Source organism: Harpia harpyja, chromosome 2 (genome assembly GCF_026419915.1).
Source record: "Harpia harpyja isolate bHarHar1 chromosome 2, bHarHar1 primary haplotype, whole genome shotgun sequence".
NCBI lineage: Eukaryota > Metazoa > Chordata > Aves > Accipitriformes > Accipitridae > Harpia > Harpia harpyja.
The window spans coordinates 42,460,021-42,481,254 of NC_068941.1; the positions used below are offsets into that span (position 1 = coordinate 42,460,021).

Genomic DNA, 21,234 nt, shown 5'->3' on the forward strand with positions numbered 1-21,234 from the left:
GACAAAAAAATGACAATATTAAATGCAAAAAAATCCCCAACATCCCTGCAAAACACTCTTTATTCTGGTCAAAGTCTCAAAATTCAAGTAAATCAGGTTTCTTGTGGGACCATAATTCTGCATTCTGATACAGGGTTAATATTCAGACTGCATAATTGTATGCCACATTTACACCAGATATTTTTCTTATTCAGTAGGAGGTTGAGGGTGGGGCAAAACAGACCAGCTAAGACAGAATCAAAAGCCACCTGAGAACTTTCCAGAACTGATATCAGAAAGTCATACCAACTTGCAAAAACCTCCACATTTTCATCAGAACTCATTTTCATGATGGAAACAATAACAGAAGATGTTATTTCAGTTTGATGGCTTCACATCCACACAATTTTGAACATTTTGAATGTTTATACAAATAGCATCGCATTCCTTCTTTCCCTTTTTCTTCTTGTGGATTTACAGTAAAACAGAGTTAATAAAGCAAGTGGAAGTCTTGGTAACAGAAGACTTCTGTTTTCATAACTGACTTTCAAAATGTATGTAGAAAATCACCCTCTTTAACTTCTCCTGTTATTGTATATTGAACAGATACAAATATGCAACCACACAGAAACATTTATTCTCCCAAAATTAGCATTATTACTTTATTTGGTGATTCATTACAATCTGCAAATCCAATAGTCAAAAAAATAAACTAGGCATAATATTAAAGCATTTTACAAGCAAAATACTTTACTGTTTCCTTTTCAATTTGCATAGGGTGGGATAAGTGTATTGGTTAAAGAATATAACGTACAGAAGAACAAAACCATAGTTCATCATACTGTACTGAAGAGTGTTATGATCCTGTGAGTGAACAGTACTCAAACAGCTATAACCGTCAATGGAAAACCATACACTTCAACATTAACAAGGCTGCCTTCCCATGACCATGATGCATCATGAAGGCTGCAAGCCACTGGGCTTCTTTTCTTACGTTGTAGATCATCCTACTTTAAAGAAATTAAAGAGTTAAACAAGCCAGAATGCATCTATCTACACTCATTTCTTTTCTACCTGAACAGAGGCCAGTATGGAGAGAGGGAATTTTTGAAGTCAGCTTCTGAAACCACTTATCGTAATGTCTGTCTCATATTTTCAGTGTCATGGAGCTAGCAAGCTTAGAGCTTCATCCACACATCTCTGTTTATTATTACTGTGCATCCAGGTAAAAAACTGTATTTTTTCACTGTGTAGCAACAAACTGCAAGGAGATCATTCTCCTTTCCCATTGTAACCACATCTCTGTTCCTCCAACTGTATAAATCTGGCTTTAAAGTCTCACAAAACTAAAAAATAGTTGATCTAGGTTGTAATAAAAAAAGTATTAAATACCTTTGGTAAAAATAGATATATTTAACAAGTTTAGAAAAGCAAATAGTTATATTGTCAAAAGGAGAGTATAAAAATGTACACGATAAAAAATAACAAACAAACAAACAAAAAATCGTCAGCCATAGTAGTAAGAATAAAGGCGCTGTTCTTTTCAATGTTTGCTTCCTTAGCTCACGTTATTGTCCAGTCTTCTTTCTAAAAGGCAGGAGCTTTACTAGAGCATATGGAAAAATCCAGTCCTTTCTACCAGCATTAGACAAATTAAGTTTAGTTTGGAAAAAGATAGTCTGTTTTAACCCAAGTTTATACAACAGAGAACGCTTCGATTTAGAGTACATAGGAGTAGTTGAACACAGAAAGAAAGATTTCAGGTGTTTTCAACCAGAGGCCAGATGTACTGGAGCTGTAGAAATGAGACAGCCAGCAGGATCAAGTCTCCATGATGTGAGCCTTCTAACTTTATTTTTACTCCTAAATTATAAATCCATGTATTGTCAAGAAAATTGTGGGGGACAAAAACAATACATATATTTTAAATCCCTCATTGATGCCTTTCTCCCATCCTTTCACTGGGCCTCCAAACAGAGCTGTCACACAACATATAATCCCAGTTTGGCTTCTCCTCTTTTTAGAGCTCACTGTAAATCTTGAAGATGGAAGATCCCCAAAGCAAACAACTGAGATTACAGAAGGAGATAATGCACAAGCCCCATAATAGAATCAGCCATTGATTGAATGTGCTTTGAAAGAAAACAGCACAATTAAATCATGTTTATCCTTCAGTATTCCCTTTGCACACACAGTCACACTCCTCATGGTGTTCCAAAGGTACATCTGTCAATGATTTATGCAACCCCCGGACGCCAATCCTTGGCTTCAGCTGAAGAACCTGAAGGAGAAGAAGCCAAGCATCAAGAAAACAGCAAGTGCTTCATCACACACCTAGACTATGAGCTAGACTGCACTAGAAACACACTGGATGACAGTAAGCATATTAAAAGAAATAGGCTTTCCTCAGCTGAATGTCTTCATTTATTCTACCCACTAATTACTGTTTTTGCTTTTACCTCAAGCCCTTTACAAAACAGATTAAAACATGTTGAACAGATACTTGCTTTTATCAAAGAAGTGAGTCTTGCAGTTTCATATTTCTACTTAATTTTATTTAAGGGCTAATAGTATAGTTAACCCAATGGAATTATTAGATAATTCTATAATAAATAATTCTAGCTATAGGTTTATAACAATGGAAATGGACAGATATCTGTTCCTTCATAAAGTTCACATCTACCACTAGAGAAAGCTGAACAAGGACGTGTGGTTGTGATGTGTCTGAACTGCACCAGTAAACAAATACCTCAGGAATGACTTAATAGTTCCACAGAAAAGTATTTCAACAAGGAAGATATTACTTTTTTTATGTAACACCTCAGTAAAATGGTAAAAAAATATTTACTACAAGTTCAATACATAACATTTTAAAATATTAATATTGGTGCATTCTTATAGTAAAAAGAAATTCCTTAATTGGCTTTCAGTATTTCCAAACATACAAACGCAAAAAAAGCACGTACCTCATGGTATTTTTTGGTGACTTTTGTTGGTACACATTGGCACTCATTGCAACTCTGATGACAACAGGCACAGTTTCCACCACAACGTTTAACCAGAAGACACAATGGCCAGAAGATGGTGTCAGTTCGCTTCAGCTCCTCCCTCAGTGACACTGAAAAGTTGCGAGGAGTACAACTATACAGCCGCACCTCCTCCTTTAGGAGGTTGAGATCGACCACTGCAAAAAAAGACAAACAAACTGGTGTTTTTCTGATTCGTAATCCAACTTCATTGGTGGTAAACCAGCTTCAGCAATGTAGAACCCTTGAGGAAAGTTCATTTTTGTGCAGCTGGTACAGGTTCAGCACACAAGTATAATACTGCAGTTATATGAATACCATGAAATTTAATTGAATGATCGTTGTATAGGAATATTCACCAATTATTTTATAAGTTTGGCAGAGTTGGTTCAAATTAAAGAAATCAAACTTTGGCTAGTATGTTCCAATATATGTTTTATCAAATCAACCCTAATGGAGTTCTTTTTGGCCATGCTCATACTCTGAGCTCTAGTGTTGCTATTCTATATTAACTTTGGATTGGAGAAATACACACAGCAATTAAGAATTCCACAAACCTCCAAACACATTTTCAATTCATTTGCATAAAGCATTCAAACTTCTTCCCTGATAAAATTTCAATTATTGCTTCTTTGCATGGGCGATGTAAGCATAAGAAAGAATCAAACCATTTATATCTAAGAGGACCTCACTGCTATGGAGTAAGAAGTTCAAGAAGTTATGTCATCATCAGTGAATACTGTACAGACAACAAATCGGTGCACAAGCATGTTTATCTATGTAACTATTAGTAGGCTCCATTTTTCCTCTCCTCCTTCATAGCAGCATATATATGAATTTCTGTTGCTTCTCTAGGTTTCATTTTCACTCGATGTATCTTAAATAAAATACAGCTCCTCCTTATAATCACCTAACTTGAAGTGCAAGTTAAAGATATTAATTAGTATTTGGCACCAGTTTCCCTATAAGCTGGTTCCACTATATCACACTAGAGTCTCACTATGCCAGTGGTTGAACAGCAAGCTCATGAAAAGATCTGAAACACGGCAAGCTCCTTTAGGTTCACCTTAGCTGCATAGCCAAGAAATAACGGGCCTTGCAAGTGGCAGTTAAGACTGAAAAAAATGGGATTGGTTTAGTGAAAAAATTAATACATTTTTTACTTTGGTGAAAAGCAATGTAATTTCATTTGTTTCAGAAAAGCTAGACTATAAGCGCATGATCTGGGATCTTTTGTCTGAACTGTTTCTCTCCAAACCTACCATCATTAAGAAACAGAAGTAATGTCTAATTCATAGGAGTACTCTACCTGGTAAAAAAAGAAAAAAAGAAAAAGAAACCCCTATGATTGTATGGCTACTGAGATGACTGAAATAGAGATCTCGAACAAAGCAGCAAAGAGCTTTAGACCAACTGTTTTTGAGCAAAATCAAGAGGAAAGTAGAGGAAAAAAATCCCAGTGCATTGATATTACTTGACAAATACTTTATAGTTATTGCTAGCAGTTTGTAAATAAAAAGATCTAAAATAAAGCTAAAATATGTTTCTGATCTGAATCACCCTCTAGAGAAATAGCTTTTTTTTCCCTCTACTATGTAAAGAGCCTCTAGAGATCACCAAGGAGAACTTCAGCCTATCAAGGCAAGATAATTTCTCTCAATTCTATTTAAACACGTAAGAAATAAAGAGAATCTAGAAGCTGCATTTCTCTAGTAGAAATGCTCACTAGTACTGTCTCAGGAGCAGATCTTTGGGCAGCAATTTAATTCCATGTTTCTTCAAACATTTCTTTTGCAGACCTTATCCATATACTGGCATCTGTAAGTAAGGGTTTATTGTTGTGAAAGGTCAAACACACTGAAGCCTTTTCTCTGCTTGCACTTACAGTGAATGCCAAGCTGGGGCACTTCATTCCATCACTATCAGGTTAACATAGGCTTCTAAATAAACGATCTGATTTTTAAAAGCAAGGAGTGTGTAATAAGTCCAATAAAGTTACTGATAGGACGCCAGCCTGCCTCCCACACTGCAAGAGCACTCCTTGGAGAAAGCTGAGAGGGGAGCAGAGGAAAAGAAAGACAAAACTTCCGGGGGAGAGATTCACTGTGAGAAATTAGAAATTATTTGAGCTCTTCTGATCAGCTAATAGCTCTAGGCTGAGTCATTTAGACGGTGGACATGTCTACCTCCATTAATCAAGGATGGTGGATAGGAATGGATTACTTTCTCCTGTTACGTTTTCAAATATATAATAAGTGAACTGTCTGAATGAGGATAAAATGCCTAAAGCACAATGAGAGAAATGCTAGTTCTGCTAATACTTTCCACTGGTAGATTTCTACAGAGACTGACATGGTTGGTACAGTGACTTTCAAGAAGCTAAGCTTAGGCCTCCTAACACAATTGCTGTTCAGCCCTTCACCATGGGAAATTGAAAGTGGAAGCTGGGCACTGATGCCTCTTCTAGCAAGCCCACCAACCAGTGGGAGAGAGATGCCTGAATGGTGTTACGCTTCCCCATTACGTCCTGCCTACCGGCAGCAGCATCCATTTCCCAGTAACAGCTGTACTTGTAACATAGAGAAAAGGGCAATGCACTAAAATGAGCAGCAAGTGTATTACACATGTTGTCACAAAATTGGAATGAATTTGAACTGAAACCCTCAGACCTGCAGACCCGAATTTTAAAAAGGTTCCGTGGAAGAACACACAATCAGCTCTTAGCAGGTATCTTTTAGCGTGCCTCACTGTTACAACAGGCTTCAGGAGAGATGAAAAATGTCATGTTTGGTTTCCATGCTTTACAATGTACTAAGGTATATTGCTATTATGCCTCACAATGAACCCTTGCCCTACCTTATGTAATTCAATTTCATTAAAAGGTCTCTGGCAAATTTATCTCATGCTTATATAATCACTTCTTTGAAGTGTGTGAATGAAGCTGTTATTTTTTCAAAGAGTATCTGTCTGTCCAAAATTTATTTTAACACACTGTGGGCATGAAGCTAGATGAGAGAATGTATATATTCCCTTAAAAGTGTTTACTTAACCACAATAAAAGGTTATGTGGATTTCCCAAGTGCACTGAGTTACAGTACCTGTTATAATGTGAACATTTAAACACTCCTTCAACTTGGCTTCCACTCATGTATCATGTTTGACACAACAGTCAAAGTTCTTTTGTCTAGCACTAGCTCAGGAGGAATGGAAGGGTCTGCAGTAGCACATGAATGGGAAACACTAAAATAAAAATAAGGGGAGAAGGAAAAAAAGGGAGAAAAAAATGTAGATGCAGGTAGGTCTACAGTAAAGTCTGTTTCAAAAGTGTGCCTTCACTGGCACATACAACTGATGTAATCCATGCTCACTCCAGCCTGAAAGTAACTGATCTGCAATTGGCAATGCAACTGTTTGACATCTTCCGGGACGTGTATCGAGTACCACGGGGAACCCTCTTTCCCAAAACATTCTTCCAGCTGGATGCTGCTCTCAAAGTCAATGAAACAAACTAAATTCTGGTTGGGGCACTTGCTTGTGGGCACAAATAGCAGCAGGATGGTTTTCATTCCCAAGCACCCTGGTGATGTTCCTGGAAGTGTAAGTTTCTTACTGCCTCCTACAATAGGACAGGGCTGTTACAAAACCCCAAATGTTAAAAAAAAAAAAAAAAAAAAAAAAAAGGTCACATAACTATAGGAGAAAAGCATCTACTAAGGACTACGGTTGAATTGTGACTCTTCTTAAACAGACTTCAGAATATGGTCTAATGATTATGCATAAATTTCTGTGGGAAGCAATGGGATCATATTTTTGCACAGCAAAATATATTTTATTTTTAAGTATGTTTAGTATTATAAAAGAATTTAGTACTATATTTAGACATCAAAGCCTCTGAACTTGGTGTTTCTTCTTTCCTGGCTAGAAGTTTTTGGAAGCATTTTATCCAGAGAAAACATCAGACACAGAAGTTCTGTGGAATTTAGGTTGTCTAAATATAGTCTTTTTCATATGAATTATTAAGTAGGAGGACAATACTCTTCTCTACATAAAGTAACATACACTTTTAATTACATTTTCATTTAATCTAGATATAAACTGATGTTTGTCTATGAAAGCAGGACAGTAATTTAGCTTTTACACTGAACTACTGCAAAAATAAAACTGATCTAATTATAGAATCAAAGAGTTTGAAAAACCCAAACATTTTAGGGCATGCGCTTCTCCCAAACATTTCTTAAAAAGGTTTTTAAATACAGCAAACATGCTGATAGAGGGAATAACATTAAAAAAAGAACGGAAAAAAAAAAAAAGAACAAAAAAAGGTTTGCTTTCCCTATCTATTTAATAGACCTAACAGTTAATTCTATGTCATCGCAACTGGACATATTTTCCACCTCAGGCTATTACATTACACACTTGGTAATGCAGTCTGAGGGTGGTCTCTTAAAGATAAATGTGGCGATACCATGATGTGTTTATTCAGTGGAACAATCTATTTCAGCATCTAATTAGAAGTCTTTAAAAGATTTATTCTGATAGTTTCTTTCTAAGATATGTCTTGCAGGGAATTGCTTTTGTCTATATAGGTGTTATCCAACACCTGCATTTTAGTTTATGTAAGGTTTCACAAATTATATTTTGTTTTTCTCCCACTTACTGTATGCTTATGGCATACTTTTGGCAAATACTGAGTCTCTTTAATTAAGAAAGTGTTAAATGACTGTCTGAAAGGCATGGTCCATTGCTGAAAGCTTTTAAATAGATTTCCTCCTCTTTGACTCTTGATTTAGTTGCTGCGTGCATAGCTGTAGCAATACAGGTAGGGTAGAAGGGTTGATTTTTAGGCTCTGATCCAAGAATTAGCCGTCAAAAACTTAAATTTGAGTTATGAAAAGTTTTACTTCCTCCCTTTTCTTGCTCATCAGATAATAATCTAGTTCATGTTTGTCAACAGAGTATTCAGTTATACTCGTATGTTTTCATTTTCATGCTGTATGGTGGGCAAGGAAGGAGGCATTGCCTGCATGCTATCCATCCACATGGAATCCATAAACATGAAATAGAGGGCAGCATCTGTATGATATGCGGTAGAAAATTCATGAATGTCAAAAGTAGATGGACAAAAATGACTTGCTGAACAAGAAATAGCTCCACAAGTCTTGAAATACATAATCTACTTTACATCTGATTAAGTTAACAACTGCATGATCAAACTGGACATGGACACAGGGATTTCATGAGGTATCATGAAAGAGAAACATTTAGCTAATTGCTCTCAATTCATATGGTGTAGACACTGGAACAATTCTAAGGAAATAAACCAATCATTCACATGATACAGTAAGTGTAAGAAATTACCCACGCTAAACAAAAAATAAAGTTTTTGCCCTCCATAAAAAAAGAAACCGACAAAGTTAGATTATGTCACCCAGCCAAGATGCCCTGCTACTTTGTGGAAATAAAAATCTCCCAGATTCCCTGCAGAAAACTACCCTGTCTGCTTCTATTCCCCCCACCCACCCCTTTGTTACTTTATACTGCTAAATTCCATTACATTTTGAGCTTGGTTATTGTCCTTTTTCAGATAATATAATGGTGAGAATAGCTAACAACAACAATCTCTGCTGTATTTCTAACATATTCCTTTCTTGGAACCAAAACTCAAGGTGAAGAATGCTCTTAATTACCGTTTCTTTGTTAAGAAAACATACCCATAGAAAGCTGCAAGGCCAGACAGAAGAGTAATTTACCTCTTGATTTCCTCCCATGAATATATGCCTTTCCAAGAAGTTGCCATGTTGGCCTGTACAAATCTTCCAAATCCAGTTGCCACCGATCTGGTTCAAGGTACCGGATAAGTTCTTCCACAGTACTAAATCCAGCAACGGCATTGTTTAATACATCTAACGGTAAAGCTGATGGGGGTAGCAATGATGGGCTAGGTGCTTCTGTGTGGTGCTGCAATCAAAGCCAAGAGAAGAGTACCAGTCAGAGGGTTAATGGATCTGCTTTGATGAAGTGCTGTACTTTATGAAGTTACATAGCTGGGAAAGTTTATAAGTGGCTAGCTTGTTTCCAATGTACAGTTTACCTAATAAGACAAATGACAAGAGTCAAAAAGTACCTAATTATTCTTTAGTGATAATTGTAAACAAACTTCCACTAGACAGTTTTCTCACTTCTTACATTCCTAGCCTTGAAGATAGCATGCCACTATACCTGTTCTTTGAAGAAGTTCACTGAGTGATGGACAAGATTTTAGAAATACAACAGAGCGATTTGAAAATATGGCCCCATTACAGGCAATTACTGTAACCCCCTAGAAATCCAAGGAAACACACATTTCACATGCTGCCTTTCCTCTCAAACTTAGCCACAATCTTTGTCTTCTTGTCTTACAACGTAAAATATGAACATACCCTAGTACAAAGATAGCAAATATTCCCACTCTCATTTATAGATAGAAAAAGCACCAGTTATGTTTCATACAGTACTAAGAATTATGCTTCTGGTTAAACAATAATGAACAGAGTACTAACAACGTCTGGCATTAATATAATTACTTCTCCCTTAAGAAAAAAAAAAAAAAAGATGTTCCCAAGGATATCAAAATTATTTAAATGCTGCAACTGAGTATCGAAAAAGTCTATGTACTTTGCCACAGCACAAATCTCACTGACAAACTCACTGGATCAGGGGTACTCAGTCACAGGCAATTCGAGCAAAGTGAGACTTCTGGTTTTGCTCACTCTACTATCTGTTTAAAAATTATGCATTGATTCGTATTTTCAAAAGAGTAAAAAAAAGGCAGGAAGGGCAGCCCAAGTAGGAAGCTGCTGCTGCACCTCCATAAGTTTCTTTAGACTTTTATACAGGCAGACATCACTACAGACATTATGTCCACAGTACTACACTAGAGCAATTTATCTGGACCATGTAAGAACTATGAAGAAAGATTTGAACATACTGCTGATTTAGGGGATGGGAAGGACAAGAAATCTTGAACTTAAATGCACAGTGCTACATGCATCACTGCTCTCAATTGTAGTCCATATAAGATTTAGAAAAAATTTATTCACTATAAGTACAATCAGGCTTTGGAAAAGGTTGCCCAGAGAGGCTGCACAGTATCCATCACTGGAGGCTTTCAATAACTGACTGGATAAAGCCCTGAGCAATGGTCTGACCTCAGAACTGACCCTACCCTGAGCAGGTGGTTAAACTAGAGACCTCCTGAGGTCCCTTGCTGAATTTTCCTACAAAAGTCCTACAACATAATATTAAGAATGAAGGACTGAATGTTCCTCCAATAAGTGAACTAACGTGCTTCTTGTCCATTCCCTGTGCAGTGCCTGTTAGTACTGCAAAACACGTACATATATATTTATTAATACGTATTTATCTATATTTTACATATTTAAAAATCCTCATACCACTTAGTGTCAAAATCGCACTCTCAGTACTCTAATGTGAAGTCTATACATACTGCAGTTTTTTTCCATCTATAATGTCAGATCAATTGTATTCATTTACCTTTTCAAAATGATCAGAGAAATTGATGAGAAATGTAACAGTTATGCAGGAAAAAAATATTTAATAAAATAATCCTTGCAACACTACATACTAAACAGCAGTTTTCTAAAATACATATGCCTGTGATAGCTGTATTTCATACCAATAATTATATTTTCCTTTCTGTGCTCTCAATTTTATTAAATGTGCATTTTTGGTTTCAGCTAAATGTGTGGTTGAAAGGACAGCAAATGGAAGTAACCACCATGCCCTTCCTATTTTCTGCTTCAAGGGTTTTCTCTCTCCATCTGCAAGAAATGCAAGCACTAGAATGATTTGTGCTGCTTTTCAACTGGGAGTCTTGCAAAGACAATACCAAACATAAATCTAGTGTGCTGCTACCATTAAGTTTACTATATTTTCATCTTGCTAATCTGGCATCATTTCCAATAGAGTGAGTGAAGTAGTTGCTTCCCATTCTGGATGAACATGGATTTCAAAAAGTAAAATATTTCTTTTCCTCTTCGCTCCACTGCCCACATTAAAAATAATAACATGTTGATCCATCTATTAGGTTATGATAATAAAGCAACAGATTCTGGTCTATAATTTAAATATTTGCTTTTAGCAAAACATGCTACTCAGCAAGTTTCAGAATAGTGCTGTGACACTATAATTCAGATGGTCAAAAAAAAAAATCCCAAAATTTTTCTTCCTGTTTTTCTCCACGATGATGTATTTGTAACAGCCATATTTCCTGGTTTGAAGGTGTAGGGTTTTGCTAAGGTGAAAAACAAAATAAGGATCAAATGGTAGAATTAGTACCTGAAGAAAAAAAATCTACTTTGTTTGCAGCTGAAGAATTTACTTTGGTGTCTTACTTCTACTAGGACTTTTTGTTCCCAATGAAATAGATGGATTCCAGATGAAAATCCATTGGTCTAGAATCTATTTCCACATTTACAACTTAGAACATGCACACTTAGCATGATTTATGTTATTCTGGATTCAGTAGGCATCTGCCTGAGTTAAAACGTTATGAGGATATGGTGAATCACTGTGCTTAATGGTAACACAATTAAAGTTGTCATCACTTTCTAATCATTCTCACAGCAAACCAAAACATAAAGAAAAAGTATTTGAAACAGCAAAATTGCACAACTTCGAAGATGAACGTTTTAGAATAAAGTAATTAAAATCTCAAGATTAAGAATGTTTTTCCCAGTAATCTTTTAATTTAGTCAATTTAAATGACAGTTAAAATGTACCAAAGATTAAATATAATTGATATTATAAGCTATAAATGCTGTAATTTATATTTATAACATAATAACCTTTATGATATCTCAATTCAAGAAATTGTTTAATATAAATGGTAATTCAAGTTATACTCTACATTGCTTTTACTTGCTAATAGGTACTATTTATTTTATAGTCTCAACCTTTTGGATAGAATGTCCACGGCAGCATAAATGGTACTCCTTCATTTGAGTAAAATTATATCTTGGTATTTTATACAATTTATAATTTTACTTGACTTTCTCAAAGTTTTTTGAGTTCTATAGGCAGTATTTACACCTGCAATAAGGTTTTACTCTCAGAGAAGGTAACAGGAGAAATGACTTAATGTGAGAAATTAAAACTCAACTTCATTGACGGGACATTCCTTTTAGAACAAGCAAGCACAAAACTTCAGCATAACTCTGAAATGTAGCATCATAGTTGCAACTTCAAAATGCTGAAATGCTCCTTAAATGGAGCTTTCCTTCATTTTATAGCAAGTCCATCACTTCTATTATAGTTCCTTCTGATTAATAATCTCAGATAAAAATCCACGTGCCTTGAATTTAGTCTACATCTCTCTTGACATTCCTACTCTGACCCTTGCCTCCACCTGCATGTCTGACATAAACTGATGTTGCAAAGTCACTCCCTGTGCAGTGCTACCGACATCAGTACTCAGTAGGTCTCAGAGATGCAATTTCACTGCAGAATGGTGGTGCGAAAGCCTCACAGGAGGACCACCAATAAGCTCTAGCTGTTTTGCTGCACAATGTTGATGGAAACAATGAAGATGTTCTTACAATGAAGTAGCTATCTGTCAACTGTACATCTATCACCTAACTTACTCCACAGAACTATATCATGTCTCCCCTAACAGGCCAGTTGGCACATAATCAACCTTTGATATAACAGACAACTCTTTATCTGACAGGGGACACATAACCCAAGACAGCTGACACCTACTTAGGTATAGCAGCTATCCAAAATAGCTTTCCTGATAGAGACCACTTACTGGGAAGTGATGTTCTCCAAGCTTTTCTACAATAAATACTAATCAACAGTAAATACTTTTTCTGTCATAGCAGCACATCCTCGATTAATACCAATGTTTTAGACTTGAGACCACCTTTTTTATTTTTTTGCCTGAGCATGAATAATTTCTGTCAAGACAGATTTGAAAAACACATCAACAAGTTCTGTATTTTAATGTGATTCCTCTAGTAAACAAAACACTCTATGGTTTCTGGTTTTGTGCCCAGGAAAAAATTTCAATTTACTTTAATAAGAATAAACATGTTTAAAACCAAGGTAGAGCCAAACGGTTGCATCTTTACTGTCAGTTAAAATGATTCAGGATGAAAACCAGAGCAGAAAACATAGGGCTTTTGCTGCCCTGTAGAACAGCCAAGAATCACAATTAGTGTTGGATCAAACAGAATTTTCATTAGGTCTGTTTATATTGTATTTCAGTATGTGTACTTCACTCTGTGAAAACAAATACCTTATAGAAATCCCCTAAGGTGTTTACAAGTGTAAAAGACAGACAAATAGACCAAATTTAGGCAACAGTTTAAGATATGGGCTTGGAAAAAAGGAAGGAAATAATATAAAGACTAACTTCATGAAACTATCCAGCCCTGAAGATTATACATAACAGCAGCACCCCAGCAGAAACTTAGGGAGTAAAATGCATTTTAGGGTGCTCACAATGTTAGCTGTGCCCTATTAAAGGAATCAAAACTAATCCATCTAGCCTCTTTCTCAAAGGGGAAAGGGTAGGACACTCTCATAAGTAGAATAAGAAGGTGATCATCAGTGAAGCAGTAAATCAGAACAAAAACTGCAATGATTTGAAATTACCTAATTGAAGCTCAAACCTAAAGGATGATTTAGTATGTAGCCTAACTTGAAGACTTGTGATTCATTTCTTGTTCTGGCACATTTCCTGTGTGATCCTGAGCATATTTAGGCCACAGCTTCATGGTGTAAAGCATCTGGCAGTAGCATCTACTTGCTACGCCTGCATGACTGTGTATGTGGCTGCATCATAAACAAGAAGTAATCTTTCTGAAAAAGGGTATTTCTTATTTCCTTTTTTCTTTAACCGCAATCTTAGTCACAGCGCAGACCTCCAACAGCTAAGCCATCACGACCAAAAGCACAGCGACCACTAACACAAACATTTTTAGATTCACTCTGGCACCAGCAATTTCATAGCATGCAGGTCTGTAACACAGCCTTATCAAATCTGTAGAATGAGCATAAAGGCAATTCCTTGATCTCACAAATTCTGTGAGAGAATGAATACAATAAACATTTATTAGATGCTCATGATTGGTTTATCTGAAGAATCCAGAATTATTTTAGATAGATAAAGGGTAAAACTTTGGATATGAGACTGTATGTTATAACCTTTCCCATTCTGCCACTATCCATCTGTTCTTTCCTTGCACTGAACCTGCTCCAAGGATAAACAATTCGGAACAAAACAGCACTCACATACAATCTACACAAGATCAGCTCTTAAGCACCATCACGATCTAAGCAAAGCTTTCCTTTTGCTCCTGTCTCATAGGACAGGACTGTCAAGGTACTGACACTACCCTCTTCCAGTTAAAGGAGAGGCAAGAAGCAATTTTGTTAGTTTGCTGCAGCCAGGAGTAAGGAATTTCATGTTTAATAACGCAATCACTGAGTTAAGACTGGAACAACAAAAACAAGTGAGTCAAATACTTGGCATGACAGGACACTTACAAGTAGTGAATAATATGTCTAAAATAATTCCTTCCCCACAAAAGAAATCCCCATTTTTTTCATTTCTTGTCTTGAAGAAAACATTGTCAAGCAGTTTCTGGGTGAAAAACCATTCATCAGTTAGCACAGTTTAGAGAAACTATTAAACATCAGTATGGTTTAATCAGACTAGAAGTGACTCTATAATAAAGAAAACCTCAGAGGAACCTCCCCTCCCCTGAAAACCAACTATGATCAGTACTTTGAAAGAAATAACATATTTTTTCTAATTAAATATCCTTACAGATTATTATTATTATTATTATTATAATAATACAGGAACAGTCCGAGTCCTGCTTAGATTTAGAGATATGCTCTTGAAACTAATAGTACATGCACATTCTTGTAACACAATAAAGCAAGCCTGTTTTCTTCCTTTATAATCACAGGTAGCCCTCCTACTAGCATCATTAGAAGCTATGAGGGAGAGCAGATATCCAACTCTTTCCAAGTTTGCCCTGAGGACATAGAAGCTTCTTGGCGTAACAATAGCTCTTTCTTTTCTCCCATAAGTACATGCAGTAATAACTGTGAAAAGCCTCTAGAAATCCTGACCTACCTGAAAGAGTACAAACTTTTACTTGCTCATATGTATGCAGTACAAAAAAGCTAATTTGTTTGTGAAAGTCTGTCACTTGTAAAGACATCATCTCTGTGCAACATTAACCTGCACCACTGCTATGCAAAATGTTAGTCCTGTTCAAGCAGCAATGTAGAAGGAAGTAGAGATGATCTGTAGCTAGGCCTGTGCGCAATCACCTAAGCAGAGAAATCAAGTTCCAGGATCCTCTCCTTATGCCTCCAGCAAAGTCATGAAAAAAGAAGGAGCAAAGACAGATAATCAATCTAGACTGCCAAAGCTGGGGAATAAGCCAAGGATGTTTACTTGCATGTGACAGAGATGGAAGCCAGGAAGACGGGCGTAGTTCCCATCCATTGCAGTGCTTCTTACTTCTTTAGCTGAAGTTACTGTCACAGCAGTGAGGATGGTTGCATGAGACACACAGCAGCTCCAGGGCTGCTAAGTAGGTAGGTCTGGTAAATTAAGCTTCAGTGGCACTGAAGTAAACATGCATCTCATTCAGCTATCCTCACTTCAGGGACGTAACTTCTGCCAATCAAATGACATACAGGTAGGGGTACCAACCCTCCTCAACTTAATCAGCTACTTCACATGAGATCCAGAATGCAGGATGACAGCCCCCTCTTTCCCTACTGGGCCTCCAGCTCTCTGCCTTTCACAAGCTCCCTAAATTTTCTGTTCTTACATTGTGCTACAACCGCTTACCAAAAGCTTGTCTAGCCTCTCTTCACATGCACGCAGGGCTTTCCTTTTATCTCACTGAGGACCTTATTTGCTGAGTATCCATGCACTTGTACCAATTTACATCTTAAAGCCAGATAGAGATGGCTTTCCAAACCCTACATCTGTATTTTTATTACAGCACTTTGAGGATTGCTTCCCAAATAGTGCATCATCTGTGTTTGTGCCTTTCTGTCTTTGACTGTCACAGGTGTGAATACAAGAATAAAGACGTGTAAAAGTAGTGTTTTGAGCAGCCAAACTTTCCATCAGGTGAAAGTTTCGAGATAAAACATATTTTCTGAAGAGTTTTAAATATTCCCCCAAAAAGAGTTTCTGTGCAGTTCACAGAGAAGGCCTGGAATTCTATCTGTGCTGGAAACAACTGGGAGATGCTCTGAAGGAAATTAGCAGCATGGAAATAAATCAGCTTTCTTCTGGCAAATTGCGGCTTTTTGCCTGAATCCTGTGCACCCTGACACCCTTTGAAATACACAGCACAGATGTGAGAGCCGCTCTCGTGAAGACAAAGATGACACATCTCTAGAGCAAGTTCATAAACTCTCAGAGGATGCCATCAGTAGCAATAATCTCTGGAAGCCATTTTCAAAAAACTTTAGTGATTTGGTTAGTTCTCATCATAAATATCTATAATCACTTATGTGTATACGTATATATGTGTGTTTATCTATGTATAAATATACATTTTGCTTTTTCCTGTGATCACATGCATCAGTCATAATCCACACTAATTAATTTTAAAGGCCAAAAGAAGAAAACTAATGCTTACAGTACTGTAGTGTATGGAAGACGTTGCTATCAATACACTTCATCGTGTTAGTTGTAGTGTTTTCTATTCCTAGGAAATATATACAGACAGATAACTATCTTTCTTGGATGAAATTGCATGGAATTACTGATTTTTTCAGTGCCTCTGGTAAGTCTCACCAAAGCACCGCACACTACTTCATCAGGATTTCATAAGCACCACAAAATTACCAAATTTCTCTCTCCTGTTTCTCCTCTACTGAAAGTATTTGTTATTCTACAAAATGATCCAGTGATTCTTGTATTCTTTTGGGCAAGAACTTTCATTCTCTGATTTATTCTTTTGGTTAATTAAGAAGAGAAGACATATAAACAATTCTGCTTGAAAGCTGTGTCACCAGCATCTCTGGCAACTGCAGAGGTCTCAAACCATGAAGCGTACAATCCCTGCAACCCCTAGAATCTATAAAGCTTGCAGATTCAGCCTGCTAGTTGCAAAAGAAGTCAAGTTTTGATGTCTTCCTACCTTTGCCATGGGTTTTTACTGTATTTGCTAACATCAGAAGTTTGTGGCCATAGTACTGAATGATAAGATTCGAGATAGAAGACTCAAAGAAATGCAAGAACTCTCATGACTCGGACGCATTTCGACTCAGTAGCCAAACACTCAGCCTTATTCTGAAAGCATGTCCTGATGTACTGTGTTGAACAGGGAACATTTAAAAGCAAACACTTAGTCTGTAATGAATCAGGTCTAATAGTATAGAACAAGTTATGGCATTGACTATCTCGTTGACAAAAAGTTTCAAAGTTACATCAGTATGTCGGTTTTCATCTGGAGTCCCTTCCTCAAATAATTTGTCTTTTTTGTTGTTTTCAGATTATTGTAGATATGCAAACTAATTTTAGGTATATAATCCCCGAGTTTTTGTTCCTACAAAGTATACTTGTGGCAGAGTATTATCTAAACCATAACTACTTCTGAAACCTTAATTTTTAGTGAGCACTATCTTCTCGTTTATATATCTCTCTCTTCTAAATGAGACTTCAAAGAAAATTTACAGTGAGCTCTCCCCACACCATACAAGTATATATATGCCATAAGAAAAAGTAAGTCTACCTTTTGTATCTTAGTAACAACTGCAAAATACTTTGATTTCTGAACTTCAGAGAAACTTGCATTATAACATTCTCAAACCAAACATATGCAATACACTTAAAACTAACTAGATGTTTACTTATCTCATGCATGTGCACATAGAAGGACTATAACTGCAACTTAAAAAAGTTAAAACCCAGTAGATAATTTTCTTTCTTGTATTATTTGAATGCTAAATAAAAACATTTAGTCTAATTCAGACCATGGGCAATAGTAGTATCTATATACGCATTTTAAGGAGTATAAAGTGTGTGTTTGGGTGTTTACACAGACAAAGTACCTGCTGAAAATGACTGAAAATAGACCCGTGTATAGGCAAAATGAAGTCCCAAAATAATTTACTGAAGTACAGTTTCCCTCACCCTAATCTCATAAAATCTTTGTTTGAAGAAAGTCCTGCAATGTGTCTTGTGCTTGCAGTATGGTGCTAAAACAAGCAAAAAACCCAACATCTAAAAAACCATCATCTCCAAGTCTGATAACATTTTTTTTTACATTCACAGAACTGTCCTAAACAAATTAACAGCTGCAATGAATCATTTCAATGTGTGGAGCTTGTGAGGGAATGCGTGTCTTTTATAAGTGTTTGCTAAAAGTTTGGTTGAATCACTTGTAGTGGATGCTGGCAGCAGTCTTCTGTCTTGGTGAACTTCTGTTCAGGACAGTTGGTTAACTATTCACATCACATGGGACTGCTTCTGATTCCTGGATGTAAAGTTTTGAAAACACAAAGTATTTTCCTAAATAGTAACTCTGTCCTCCCTATCTTAGCACCTTCCTATCAACTCTTCCTTACTATACAAACTACTCAACATAGTCTTTAAGGACATTTAAAGTTTATCCTCTGCTTATCGCTCTCATTGTTAAAAAGCCATCCACAGTCTCATACCCATTTCCAGGGCAGAACTCTATATTGATTACTTGCTGTATTTTCCAATAAATGTGATGATTTCTCCTCATACGCTCTCACTGAGGAGCTAAAGTAGAACTCTGCAGAGACCCTTCTAAAATTACTTCTTCATTATTTCATTGCTTCATGGCTTTCTGAATACATCCACTATCGCCTTTTTATAACTCAACTGTAAGTTCTTGAGGTAACTTGTTTTTTGTTTTGTGCTTAAAACGTGCTTGTGATTAAGAAAGCAAGGTACTTCATGACTGTTTTTAACAGTAAAAACAACACTTTGCACTAAAATATTCTTTCATGGATGTCCAAAGATACTTGAATGCATGTATGAGTAGACAACTGAATAAGAAGCATTTTTCAAACACTAGTACAAATAAACCCTTTACTTTAATTTTGTGAATATATACTTAAATGCGAAAATGTGTGGGGTCAATAATAGAAAAGTATAAATATTATATACCTTATCCAACACTTTATTGGATGAATCTGATTATTTCTTCTTTATATATAGTACAGTAGCATTACAATTTATATATATTTGTCCCTTAAATGATATTTTCTAGAACGTCCTATTTTGATGAATGTTCTATTACACCTGCAATTCCTTTCTAGAAGGGAAACTTCATAAAGAGTTATGTATCAAATACTGAGAGCAAGAAAGAGAATCTCTCTTCTCAGTACTTATAATGAGATCCTAATAAATTTTTCTACAGTTCAGATCAAAAGTCATCTCTAGGGTACAGAGACCCCTGGCTCCAAGATTTAGCTGAACTTTAGCAGAAAGGGAGAAACAAAAGCATCCCACTGCAGACTAACTTCTTTCCCTGAAACTTTGATACTATGCAAGTCCTGTATATACACCTGTTGTAGGCTGAAATTTGGAATAGCTTTCCCTTAATTAGGAGAAGGATTTGCAACAGAATAATCTGAATTTTGCTTAAAATGTGAAATTATCATCTAAAAGGAGGAATATCATTGTAATTGAACAAGCAGTAACGTAAGAGCCTCAGTGCACAAATGAGTCAATGCAAAAATCCCACAAACAGACTGCAGTGAGCACGTAGATATAGTCCAATGAATGTTTGCTCAGATCTTATTGCAAATGGGGTTAGGGTGATTATTAATCACTGCATTTATAGACACACCCAAAATTCATACAGGAAACACACTTGCATCTGTTACATTTATGATTTACAGAAGGATTTTTTGTTCTGTACACAAAGCTCTAGTTCTTACTTGACAGACAGTAGTTTGTAAGGAATAAACAGTCAACATAAGTGCAGCTGTTCTGAATTGAAAAAAGTTTTTGTACATTCTTCTATGACAGGGCATGTGGTCAGCCGTAATTAAAGGACATAATGTTTACAGACTTTTTTTTAAATTACTCATTTTACTCAAAATACATGAAACTTATAAAAAGCTTAACCAAATGGAACAACAGCAAGTGTTTGGAGTCAGGGAATGAACTGCTCTTTAAGATCCCTCTAGGTATTAGAAATGGGTAGTTGTTAATGTTTACTTATCCCAGTAGGTTCACAGGAGGTTCATCAAACATTAAAGACTAGGAATCACTGCTTATTACAACTGGAAAGTGTATTTGGCAAGGACGATGAAAATTACTTCTACAGTGCATGCAATTTTATTTTGATCCTTCAGTATGCATGTTAAATTGCATTCCACAACAGGTTTCTGTTCATTTCATATCACAATAAAAGGAACACACCCAACATTCCTGTACAGCAGACATTGCAAATCAGAGCTTGTCCTGCCTTGAAGGGAGAAAATCCTTGAACAAAACATTACTTTACAGGGAAGGAACCTCAGCTCTGTCCTCATGTATCCATTCTTAGTGTCATCAAACATGTTAGAGATTTACCATATTTTATGATTTGTGAAGAAAAATATTTTCTATTGTTTACTTGTCATATTTAAATTTGCTTTATATGTAGCATACATGTCACAAGCCAAAAAGCATGTTAGAGACTATGGCTACATTGCCCACATAAAGATTCTCACATCGTTTGAACAAGCCAGATTTATAATTTGTGAGCTAACCTTTATAGCCCTATACTGCTAACCATAATGCTGTCCTGACATACTCTTAACGTTCAGTGGTATCACTTCTACCTGCATATTTTCCACTATCTGTATCTCTTAATTCCCATTTCAGGTTACCTCATTATACTTACATATATATTATGCACACAAGTATAGTAAATGTGATTACACAACAACTAAAAGAAAAATTAATTGGGAAAGTATGCTTAATAAGAGAAATTTAAGAAAAACTTTTTAAAACCCCTTGCATTTAGGAGTAAAACATTAAAAGCATAAATGCAAAATCACAAGCACACAAGTCCTGAAGTGGAATAAACAGTGTTACAGGGGACAAAAACCTGAAAAGGAGATAATGCGATCCTCTTATGAAAAAGGCAAGTCTCACTCAGATATATTCAGAACAGCACCATAAAGCCAGGCTACTGAGCTGCCAGAGGTCTCAGCT

At 36.2% G+C, this 21,234-nt stretch overlaps 1 protein-coding gene across 1 annotated transcript in view; it reads right to left on the reverse strand.

Annotated features, from left to right (window-relative positions):
• Positions 1-612: 612 nt before the first annotated feature.
• PDGFC (platelet derived growth factor C) overlaps positions 613-21,234 on the reverse strand; it is a 142,153-nt gene continuing 121,531 nt past the window's right edge. The window contains exons 4-6 of the mRNA XM_052777972.1: positions 8,756-8,963; positions 2,946-3,163; positions 613-2,260 (exon numbers count right to left, since the gene is read on the reverse strand). Coding sequence (XP_052633932.1) covers positions 2,144-2,260; positions 2,946-3,163; positions 8,756-8,963 — 543 coding nt within the window. The 3' untranslated portion in view covers positions 613-2,143. The remainder of the gene's footprint in view (positions 2,261-2,945; positions 3,164-8,755; positions 8,964-21,234) is intronic.